The sequence below is a fragment of the Sarcophilus harrisii genome, chromosome 2 (genome assembly GCF_902635505.1).
Source record: "Sarcophilus harrisii chromosome 2, mSarHar1.11, whole genome shotgun sequence".
NCBI lineage: Eukaryota > Metazoa > Chordata > Mammalia > Dasyuromorphia > Dasyuridae > Sarcophilus > Sarcophilus harrisii.
Genome location: NC_045427.1, coordinates 18,989,394 through 19,001,542, shown reverse-complemented (window position 1 = coordinate 19,001,542; position 12,149 = coordinate 18,989,394). Strand labels below are relative to the sequence as shown.

The 12,149-nt window shown below is 45.4% G+C and overlaps 1 protein-coding gene across 11 annotated transcripts in view; it reads left to right on the top strand.

The window, feature by feature from the left end:
• The window catches only part of ALMS1 (ALMS1 centrosome and basal body associated protein), a 106,492-nt gene that overhangs the window by 78,977 nt on the left and 15,366 nt on the right, over positions 1-12,149 (top strand). For 8 of the 11 annotated variants that reach the window (XR_004231543.1, XM_031949690.1, XM_031949686.1 and 5 more), the window contains 4 exons: positions 144-314; positions 3,940-4,949; positions 10,854-10,968; positions 11,649-11,855. Coding sequence is in view for 10 of the 11 variants with exons in the window: in XM_031949690.1 (XP_031805550.1) it covers positions 144-314; positions 3,940-4,949; positions 10,854-10,968; positions 11,649-11,855 (1,503 nt within the window). In the remaining variant the exon portion in view is untranslated. The remainder of the gene's footprint in view (positions 1-143; positions 315-3,939; positions 4,950-10,853; positions 10,969-11,648; positions 11,856-12,149) is intronic. The other 3 variants (XM_031949693.1, XM_031949695.1, XM_031949692.1) reach the window with 2 other exon arrangements.

The following is a 12,149-nucleotide window of genomic DNA, read 5'->3' as shown; positions in this document are numbered from 1 at the left end:
ATTAGCTAGCACTTGGATTTATTTGTATTGTCTTTTTATGATGAACTGTGATTCACATTCAGAAAGTTGCTTCTGAAAGCCAGTGGGATCCTTGTGGGCCTTGTCTCTCACTGTACCTCCCATGTTTCCTTTTCTCTTACCAGGCTCCAATGATGCCATTGCTCCAGAGTTCCCTCCTGATGCTTTGGGCACAAGGGATGAGAACGTGTGCGACATTGTAACCATTAAGCACAAGGAGGGCATCTATAGCAAGAAGACCGCGTGTAAGTCAGCCTGGACGGAAGAACAGAATCCCCCCCCAGAAAAAGCCTCAGGTATGTGTTTCACAGCTTTTCTGGCTTTGGTCTCTCCTGTGCTCCGAGTCCCATGCCCTGGTGCTGCCAGAAGCTGTTCAATTCTGTTTTGTGCTCCAAGTAAAGTCTCTCTTGAATGAGCAATAATGGGCACCTCCAAGTGCCCCGGATGACTGTTAGACTCTGAGCTGCCCATAGGAGGTACTGCAGTGACATCAGAGATGCAGGGAAAAGAGCAAAGGACATTGTTTGGTATCTGAGAATGAGACTGGCCCGGACACTCCTATGATGGAAGTACAAACCCAGTTTGTTTTAAGTAGTTTTGTGCAAAACCCTTGAGGTGGTTCTTGATCCCTTTGAGATGCCTCCAGTGCAGTATGATGGTAGAGCAGCGATTGGCTGTGTAAATTTCAGACATCAGAGTCATTAACGCTGGATTAAGTAAAATTGCCATATGGATTTTAGTTTACAGATAAGTGATGTGGGGCTGGGAAGCTTTTGGGAGGATCAGATGAGATAATGGCTGTATCAGTGTCAGTCTGTGCGCCAGTGGCTTGGGAGGGGCCTGGGATTCCTGCCTTGCTGGCAGATTTTAGAGTGGACTCCTTAAGACCTCACACCTAAGGGTACTGGACATTGAAAACCAGGGTTAGATGCAACTCATCTATCTGTGTGGGAAAAGACGGCGAAAGGGAGGATTTGGTCCGTGGCAGAGGCTAGAAGGAAAACGAGAGGGTCTCGGCTTGCCACGTTTGGCATCATTGGCGCCAGGCGCTGGTAGCAACAACATAGCATCGTGATCGATGGATAAGCCTGCGGCCAGTCTAGTATCCAAAAACGTGTCATGGCTGTAGTTGATTGATTGAATGTGTTGGTAATCTTGAAATATGCTTAATAAACAAGTTATGGGGGTAGATTATGACTCACTGCAAATAGGGAGACAAGAAACTTCTTGGAGCGTGAGAGGGGTGGTCTGTATCTATGCTTTAGTGAGTAAGAATGGGTGACTTCACAGAGTAGGGCTGACCCCTCCACAGATGCTGTTACAGAATGCCCTTCCTCATCTGACTAGACGTAATTTTTGAGTTGCTGTTCATAGTTCTTGTATGGATAGCCATGTTTGCATGGGAGCTCCATGAGAGCAGAGCCTTAGCACAGTGCTCAGCACATGGTAAGTGCTTGATAAATGCATCTTGACTGATGGTGACCAGAAATACTCATTATCCAGCAGTCAGCCTTTTGTGAATGAGCCTTTCTAAACTTTGATGGGTTTGCCTTTGATGAAATATATGACCTAGTGTTGGACCCCTTTCTTTGAAGCCTTTCTGGTGTGGCAGACTGTATTCTCTAAGGTAGAGCCTTTGAGGAGCCGGTGCCTCCATACAAGTGCCAAATGGGGACTCTAATGCAGATCAGTGTGTGTCTAGTCTAACTACGCTGTAAGGATCAGCTTGAACATATGCACTAAAAATATTATCATAAAAGAAAAAAAAGCATTTCTTCAAATATATATGGGCATGCATTTTAATATGTATAATATTTATACATTCATCCCATGACATTTGGATTCTGGCAAGTGTAAAAAGTCACAAATTACTCTAGTTTGTACTCCAAAATTTTATCTTTAGTGATTCTGATCTTATTTATTTAATACATAAAACAAAGCAAGTAAAGTAGTGCACCACATCAGAGCATAGTTTCTGCATGAGCAAGGTTAGTATCTTATACAGGCAGCCCTCAAGGTAGCTTCAGCACTTGCTTCATGGATTTCCTTCTGCAAAAACCCAAGATGCAAGGATCACTGGGGGAGAATATCTGTAACTGTGTCTGGATGGTTGAGACAAAGAGGAAGGGTCCCCAAAGAGTGTATGGTCTGTAATTCTTTAGTTACTGAAACTTTTTTAAAAATTTGCTTTTTATTTTCAAAATACGTGCAGAGATGTTTTCAACATTCACCTTTGCAAATCTTGCAAAAGCTTGGGTTCCAAGATTTTCTTCCTCTCTTCCCTGCCACAGCAAGTCACCCAATATAGATTAAACATGTGCAAATCCTCTATACATCTTTCCACATTTATCATGTTGCACAATAAAAATCAGATCAAAAAGGAAAAAAAATGAGAAAGGAAAAAGCAAGCAAATAACAAAAAAAGGTGAAAATATTACACTGTGAACCACATTTAGTCCCCATAGTGCTCTCTCTGGTACAGATAGCTCTCCATCACAAGACCATTGGAACTTATCTGAATCATCTTATTGTTAAAAAGATCAAAATTGATCATTATATATTCTTGCTGTTACTGTGTGCAATGTTCTCTTAGTTCTACTCACTTCACTCACCCTCAGTTCTTGAAAGTCTCTCCAGGCCTTTCCGAAATCATCTTGCTGGTCATTTCTTATAGAACAATAATATCCCATAACCTTCAGAAACTGGAACTTGTTCAGCCATTCCCCAAATGATGGGCATCCATTCGGTTTCCAGTTCCTAGACATTACAAAAAGGGTTGCTACAAATATGTTTTCACATGTGGCTCCCTTTGCCTCTTTTATGGTCTCTGGGATATAGGTACAATAGAAACACTTGTGGATCAAAAGGTATGTGCAGTTTGATAGCCTTTTTGGGCATATGTACTGAAAGTTTTAACAGCATTTAACTGTTTATAAACAATTTATGTGTATATACTTAATGTAGTAAATAATTAAACAAATGAATAAAAGTGAAACATCAAGTTAACCAAGAGTTGGTAAAAGTAAGCATTGGTTTAGCTATTTCATGTAATATAATGCTGTTAAAAACGATAAGTGTGAAGACTTTGGAGGCAGTGTTTCCCCTCTGAGTCTATTTCTCCATCTGTAAGGTGACTGTGCTACCACTTGTAGTCTTTCCCTTGCCAGGTTGCTGTGAGGCTCATGTACGCAGAGTGCTCACTACCTCGGTGCCAGGCGCTATGTATGCTAAGCCCCTGGGAGAGAAACAGGAAAAAAGATAGTCCTGCCCTTGAGAAACTTTGGAGGCTGATGGAGGAAGTCAGTACATAAGAAGCTGAAAAGGGGGGAAGATGGGATGGAGGCCATCTAGCTGGAGGGGTCCCAGGGCAGCGGGCCTGGCAGTGAAGAGGAGTGAGCACTGTGCTCCTGCGATCCTACAGGTTGATGAAGTTCCTCAGGGCCTGATGCAGAAGTCCAAAGAACACATTTTTACATATAGAAAACAACATTTTGCCCACAAACATCGCATTAATCATTCTGGTTTCTCACTCTTTGGCTCTTGGGGTAATCAGGGAACCTTTGAATTTTTAAGTGAGAACTTTTCTCAGCCATCATCCAGGATAACGGATTCATTTTGTAGAGGAGAGACCAAAGTTCTGGGCTGACTTAGCTAGGCTTCCACAGGTAGGGGCTTGGTAGAACTTCTGAATTGAGTAGTGTGAATTGGCCATAGATGTGGAATCACAGTGTTAGAGTTGATTTTTGTACAGACAGATTAAATCATGTTGTGAAACCCTGAAGAATCTGTTATTTTTTTCATCTTTTGACATTGGTTTTTCGATGTCTGCACAGGTGAAGAGGCATATGATTGATATTTATGAGGAAATCACTTTTTTGAGGAGAAGTCTTTCAAAATTAATTATTCTCCTTTTCTTTCCAGAATCTAAAAATCATTTGGAACTTGAAAATACAACCCACTCTGTGTTCAAATCGGCCCAGTTTTACTTTCACCATCCAGTGCACCATCAGCATGACCATGACTTCTCCTGCTGTGAGCCCTGGGGAAGGGGAACTTGCCGGACCCATTCCAGAAGAGATTTCTTCCCTTACACAGACAAAGACTCTAGTTTCTGTCCACCTTATGAAACCTCTGCAGATGAGCACAGATTCTTGCCCTTACGGACTGATGTGGATTACAGCAGGGTAGAGAGGTACCGCTGGAACATCACGGACAACCGAGTGCCAGGGGCCCGGCAGAGGCCCGAGGAGAACCTCCAAGGTGACAGTAAAGTGAGTGCTGCCAGAGAGACTGCTCCACGGACCCTTGAGCCCAGCCGGTCTCTGAATGAGCTCTGGAACAGGTTTCAGGAACGACAGAAGCAGCAGAAACCGCTCGAATCCCGCTCCTCAGATGACTTGTCCTTGGTTGAGCGCCTCGATCGCCTCGCAAAGATCCTTCAGAAGCCCATGATGCTCTCTCTGCAGGCTTCCACGTCTGCCCGAGATGATCGCAAAGGGGAGAGTGCACGGCAGCAGCCAAGGAGGAAGCACCAGCCAAAGAAGAGAGACCCAAGTGATAAATCCAGTTCTCCGTCCCGGTCTTCCTTTAGACTGTTGGGGGGTGACCCTATGATGCCCACCCTTGCCCAACAGCCCGGGCTGGATTCTGTAAGCTTGATCTCTTCGGATTCCAGGCCTTCCCCCGAGCCTGCCGAGCCTGCATCGGAGTCAGACGTGAGTGCCCAGACTGACGGGGATACGGGCCCCCTCCGAGAGGTGAGCAGTGACATGTCCTTCGCTAGCCCTGCCCGGACAGTCCAGACACAAACGTATGAGGTACCTAAGCGGCAGCAGAAGCCCTTGTCCGAAAGGCAGAGAGAGGGCAGTAGGAAAGTAGCCAAGTGGAAGAAAACGCCCCCAGCTCCTCAGGTCAGAAGGAGAGTCCTGCAGGTACATGGGCCCTGGGACTGAGACAGCAGGGAGGAATTCAGGGTCCCTTGGAGGCAGCCTGGTTAGAAACATAGGCCACGGCTTTCAAGCACCCCCAGCTGCAAGTGCCCTCCCTCCGGGTCCCCTCCTTGTCCTCTCAATGTCCATGCATGTGTACACATGGACATATTTACATAGAGAGAGACCAATGGTTCTTTTTGATCTTTGTTTTTCTAATGGAGACACTAGATGCTCTTGATTCATTGAGAGATCAAGAGATATTTATGTCATGTCCTTTGGGTCACTTGGGACCCCTTGAGTGCTCCAAGGTCTGCAAAACTGGTGCAGAAAAATATGCTATATTTTATATATTATTCCTCATCTAACAATAGAATATATTTTTCAAGAGGTTTTTTTAGTGGCAGGGTATCATTTGTAATGGTCTCAGTATATTTGGCCTCTCCTTGGGATTAGGAAGACGTGTTTATAAGCCAGATGGGTGGGATTAGGGAATAAACTCTGCCATGGAATATGGTATAACTCATTTGTTGTAGATTAGCACCATCTAATTAAGGTAAAAAGCAAACTCTTTGTTTCATCACCCATTTTTGTCCTTATTTTCTTTAGTCTTTGGGCTTCCAGATATAGAGTATTTGCATATCTCTTAAAAGTTTTAAGCTATAGGAAAGATTCTGTGATGATTTTACTGTTCCCTTTGTTCCTACGGTTGGACCTGCTTAAATGGGCTGGGCAGGCAGCAGCTGAGGTCTGTCTGGTCTTTTCTCAGGGGGCTTTTACTGGTCCCTTGGGGACTCTGTCAGATTTTACCCTGAAGCTCTTTCAGACCTTCTCCAGTCTCCATAGACCTCCATCCTTAGCCAGCGTCACAGAGACAAATAGATATTTTCTCATCTTCCTTTCTTCACCTAAAAAAGCTGCTTTTCTAATCACACTCTTCTCAAAGTTCATTCTTTTTTCTCTTCCTTTTTGACCCAGATGAGGCGTTTTCTTTCTGACTCGTGTTTTTGATACTTCTAATAATCCCTCTTCTCACTCTCTTGCTCCATCAGTTAACTCCTCTTGTCTTCTCTCTTTTTTGACATCTTTATGATTACAGAAATGCTCAGAGCTTTTCCATTAAAGCAAATGTCTTCCCTCAAATCTACCTTTGGGTAGATTCTAACATTCTACTTAAGTCTGTAATATCTTTCTCTGTCTTTCTGTTTGATTTGTCATTAGTGGAGTATTGAAGTTTCCTCTTTAGATGTTTTTCTTTTCTGATCTTTCAGTTAATTCTTCCTTTAGGAATTCAATTACTATACCATTTGATATATTTTTTAATACTGTTATTGATTCACTAGAAGCATGGTTTTATAGGTAGAGAGCTGGCAAGCCACTAGTCCCAGGGGCTCAAACCTCATCTTCCTGACTTTATGCCAGTTCTTCATTCCAAGAAGTAGAGAACTTAGTTATTATACCTTATTTTATTTGATCCTTATAGTGATCTTGTGTGTTAGGTACCATAGGTATTATGAACTTTCTTTTCTAGATGATATTAAAAAGAAAATTCTTTATTTAGGCTTTTGCCCTGCTTAAGAAAGCAAAGCTCAAGACAGAGAGAATTAAAAAATTAAAAGTCTTTCAAGAAACATATTGGCAGGTTGGTCACTGGGGATCTGTAATGTCTTCAAGATAGGTATAGCTTTTATCAATAACTTGGAATGAGATGAAGACAGTTTGGACAGGTGCACTTCAGTAAAAGGGGATGGGACATTGCATCTTGGTTCCTTGCCAGGTTTAAGAACATGACAGTTTCCAGGTAGAGGGATCAGTTACTGCATGATGAATCTGAATGATGTCCTCCACCCATCCTCCAAGCACTGATGGACAAGCAAATATGGTCACTGAGTCACCCTAGCTTTCAAAAATGAGGAAATGTGGTCACACATTTAGTAAGTGTTAGAAGTAAGATTTGTAATTTTCCACCGCACTCCTAGTTGAGATTAGATTGTAGATCTGTAGTGGACCCAATCAAACATGGTTGTGTGACTTCCCTAGCAGAGGATGAGGATGGTGGCAATAATGTAGGGGTAGGGTTTGGTAAGGCATGAGCAGTGATGGGACAATGCAAGAGCTTGAGAGGAGAGGACTTTGAAAGGTTGAGCTGGTCAACTAGAGGTCAGGATTGGAGATGGAGAAAAGGACTGCACAGCAATCATTTTGTTCCTTCCCATCTATTTGCTTTCTTGTTCCCTCCAGCTGCTCATCCATAGCTTTTCTTTGCTTTTAAACCTTAAGCCATATTGTCTCTAACCCCCAACACTTTTCCTTGAAGAATCTATACTTTATTGCAAAAATCAAGGCCATTTGCAGAAGACAGCTATTGCCCCTTGTTCTGCACGGCCTCCTCCCCAGGAATGTGCTGGAGTCAGCCCTAACTAGCAGGTGGTTAGATTTCAGTGAGGCTGTCAGTCCCTCAACAGGGGACCCCTTGTGTTGTTCAGGCAGCCTGGAGCGGGGCTCAGGAGGACAGGGGGAGCTCTGGGAGAGCAGTCTTCCCCTGGATGGCCTAGAGGTCTGGAGACTGACCAGAAAGCCGGCCTGCAGATTGCTTCCCAGCCATCGCCCCCTTCGCTCCCCATCCCCAGCCCATATTTGGCCTTTCTGTGTTTTCCTGTTTTTTCTCTGCTGTCTGTGAGCACACCCAGGGTCCCTTCAAAACCTGCCCTCTGCTGACTGCCATTCCCTCATTCTTCCCTGCTCCAAAGCCAGGTCCCAGTAGTGCTTGTGGTCTGTATTTCCTCTTCTCTCCTCCATATTTTTTTAACCCTTTACCATCTGCCTTCCTCATTTACTCCCTTAAAGTGATTCTCTCCTGGTTATCAGGGATTCCTTACTCCCCAGCTCTGACATTTTCAATGAGTGAACGTCCTCCCCAACCTGGGCAGTGTTTGCCAGAATCTGCCTTCTCTTCCTGGCCGCTCTCCTCCCTGAGGGCATGCCTCTGGGTGCCAAGGGCCTGTCCTGGATGTCGTTTTGTGTGTGTGTGTGAGAGAGAATGTGCATGTGTGTGCACATAGACACACCCACTGGCCTTCATCTCTCTCCTGGGTTTCCTAGTAACATTTCAAGCTGTGGCCAATTCTGTGTTCAACAACAGCTCTCGGATTCCTGAAGGAAACTGCCCACTTTTGAGCTTCTTCTTTATCTCAAGGGCTCCTGTGCCCATAGTTGGTTTTTTTTTTTTATTTTATTTAATAGCCTTTTATTTACAGGATATACGCATGGGTAACTTTACAGCGTTAACAATTGCCAAACCTCTTGTTCCAATTTTTCACCTCTTACCCCCCCCCACCCCCTCCCCCAGATGGCAGGATGACCAGTAGATGTTAAATACATTAAAATATAAATTAGATACACAATAAGTATACATGACCAAAACGTTATTTTGCTGTACAAAAAGAATCAGACTCTGAAATATTGTACAATTAGCTTGTGAAGGAAATCAAAAATGCAGGTGGGCATAAATATAGGGATTGGGAATTCAATGTAATGGTTTTTAGTCATCTCCCAGAGTTCTTTCTCTGCTGTGCCCATAGTTGTGAAGTTGGGCCTGCCTTCTGAGCACCCAGAGAACGCAGCTGGTTTTGCTTCAGTACCACTTTCTTCTCTGGGCGCTGTGTTAGATCTTGGGGATACCAACACAAAGGCTAAACAGTCTTTACCATCAGAGAGCTTCCAGGTAGTACAAGTAAGATTATCCCCATTTTACAGATGGGGCTGGAATTCCAACCCAGGTCTGCTAACTCGGGCCCAGTGTTCCGTCTTCCACATTGTCTTGCCTCTATTCTGGTAACAGAAAGGAAACCTTTCTTCTAGAGCTTGTGGCCAGGATCACAGCCCATAGCTGTTCTGTGTGGGGGAACTAAAACCAAAATGAAATCAGCTTTCTGTTGGTTCACTTCTGATGCCATCCTGTTGACAGTGGAGGGCACAGAAGCGTTGTAAATGACTGTTGGACTAGGGCATTCACAATGTCCCTTTCTTGTAACTCATGTTCAGGGCTTGTTCCTCTGTTAAATAAGAATAGTTTGGCAGCCAAGCCATTCCTGTCAGAAAGTGCCTCCTCTTTAGGGTGGGAGAATGATGGAGGCTCAGGACCCCTTTGGGAGAGACATAGCGATCATATCAAGACGTGATTTGAGCTCTTGGGTATTTGGGACTGAGGTTGGCCTTTCCTTTTCCTTGGCATTGTTTGTGTGATGCAGAAGGCTGGAGGTCTCACGTCCCAGACTCCATCTTGGAGGATGGGGCCCTGTTTCTGATGGTCTCCATCAGCTTAGCCATCTTCTGCCTCCTTCCTGCTCATAGCTATGCAGTGTTGGTGTGAAGGTAGGAGAGTCTGTGAAAGACTGAATACTAGCAAGAGGTGCCTGATATCGAGATGCAGCCACCATTTTTGGAAGAAGTCTGCTGGGTTCTCCTTCCTGTTCAGCTCTCTTACTGAATTTGATGGGAGAAAAGTGTTCTGATGTGAACTGAGAGGCAGTATCACTTTGGTCTGAGGACCAGCCTAGAAATCAGAAGCATGTGAGTGCTGGAGAAAGCTTATCGTGGGCCTGATAGGCCAGAGTTTTCTGCCGCCTGCCTTTGTCTCCTCTGGCAGAGATCCTCTCTGTGGCTGAGGAGTCAGTTTGTAGCGCAATCAGTTTATCTATTGATCCCATCTTAGGTTTCCAGGTACCTGTACTTGGTTGTTGGTGGCTACCTGTTCTTCAAGTTCCTCCTCTGAACTGTCTCCATAGAACAAAAGCTATGCTGGAGAGGAAGGGAAACCCTGGTTCTGTCCACTGTCCCTCTTCCCAACTCCAGACCTGTTTGGCCGTCCCCCAGGAATGCCTTCCCTCCTTGTCCCCCCTCCTGACTTTCCTGACTTCCTTTAAGTCCTAGCTAACATCCCACCCTCTACAAGAAGTCTTTCCCAGTCCCCCCTTCATTCTAGTGCCTTCCCTCTATGTTTCCATCTCAGCTGGATAGATGTTTGTCCATTGTTGTTTGCCTCTTATCTCAGACTGGACATCTCCTTTGGTTCACCCAGCTTTTTGCTCAACACTTGGAACCATAGAAGGTTTTAAGAAAAGTTCATCTGCTGCCTATGTAGGCAGCTTGGGAAGTATTTAGTCACAGTTGGGCAGAGGTGGTTTATGACTTAGATTTAAGTTACCAGTGATGGCTGAAGTTCCTCCTTCGGGACGTAGGGTCGTGGTGGGAAAGGAAGGGTCGGGATGTGCAGGTGGAGGATGCAGGCCCTTCAGGAAGGAAGCTCGGAGCATTTGATCGTGTGTTTATCTTCGCTCTGTTAGTGACCAGATGGAACCCAAGGCGTGTGTTCATTGATGAAAACTCCCTCCGAGACCTGAGTATTTGGGTGGGGGAGGTGGGCTTCAGACTTCCAAGAAATGATCCTTCCACCTCCAGCTTCTTGGACTGTTTTCATTCAGTAGCCCAGTCCCAAATTAGCTGATACGTCTCTGTCAGGGCACTGCTCCTCCTGCTTCCCATACGCCTGCAGTCATGTGTGATCTCTGACAGAAATTCTCCCTGGGGTTTTCCAAAACGTGAATGTGACCGTTCTTCCTGGCCCAGGACTTCTGGGAGAGTGAGAGAGGAGCTGCGGACCCAGGCCCTGCCACAGCCTCTTCACACCGGGCATGGCAGACGGTCCTGAGGGCACCTGAGGGAAGCAGTTCCTACTGTTCCCTGGGTGTGGTCAGGAAATGTCTGGCACTCCCCTCCCCTCCCCCAGGGCTGCCTGCCATCTTTGGGGTCATGGAGCGTGGGTTGACGAGCATGAGGCCAGTCTCTGGGCTTGCTTTCTCTGCTCAGTGGCTAAGATACATGACTGGGTGCCATGATGCTTTGCAGGTGGATGCTATCATATCCTCGGACTCGTTCTCAACTGCCAGTAGTACTTGGAGTTCTAGCTCCAGCCCCAAGGAGAAGCACAATGTCCGGATGTTAAATAAGGGCGTCCAAACGGGTGAGTGGCTCCCAGGGGAGGCCCCTCTGCCCTTGGTCACTTTTGGAGTTGCAATTAGGAGGACGAAGCGTGACTTGAATAGAAACCTCTGCCCCCACAGAGAAAGGAGCGTCCCCAGCTGTGAGGCGGTTGGCACTTCCCTGCTGTGGTCCGCTCCAGTTACGTTTTTATGATAATTCTAGCCGTATGTGGCATTTCTTACATGTCTAATATCTTCTGGGCATACAGAGCTAAAAGAGTGACTGTCTTTTAAAGAGTGCCCCCTTTTTGCCCATTTTTGCGGATTCTTGTGCCCTTCCTTAGTCTGAGGGACAGAAGACGCAGATCATGGGCTGATGTTGGCTTCGGAGTTCTCACTGCAACAGTCTGAATGAGGCGAGTTTTAAAGGGAGTTAGCTGGATCAGTTTCTTCCAACTATTTCAACTCTTATTTGTAGTAGATAAATAATAGGATAAACCACATCTGCAGTAAAGTCCGTGTACAAAATGAGGTGCCAATGTTTCTTTTTAGCCTTAATCCTATGGTGAGAGCCTTTTGTTCAGATCGATTCCCATTAGAATCCTTCTGGTCCTGAGTTTTCTGGGGAGTCGGGTTGTGTGAGACCAGAAACCTTAGGAAAGGGCACTTGGACAGAGCTACCTGCATGGAAACCAGTCAGAACTGTAACTTTTGTTCTTAGGGGAAGTGGAGATTGTGAGAAGTACAAGAAAACACACTCGAGATTTTGGGGTGACTTTTCCAACCCCAAAGTATAACGCGACTGGTACAAGAGGAGACAGTTGCATGAACAATTCGAGTCCAGGAAGCAATTTAGAAGACAAGAAGCCTCTGACAATTTACATGTGGACCAAGAAGCCGAGGAGAAGTAAACCACATTGCTGTGAAGGTAAAAGCTCCCAGCTTCAGGCTAACCTTTGCAGACAGATAGCACTTGAAGCTTTCAGGTGTTTTCATTCCATCTTTACCTCCCCTCATCCTGCCTGGCAGGAAAGATGGCAGTCTCAGTGTCAGTAAGGCCACGGCTGGGACAGCTGTCAGTGCTTCCATGGCCAAGACTCCACCATAGACAGCCCCAGGATTGGGGTCCTTGGCAGCTTGGTCCCGAGTCATTGGGTCTGTGTTGTACCACAATCTCTGCCTTTTCTGCTCTTGTTTTCCTTGCTATGGGGATTCTATTTTC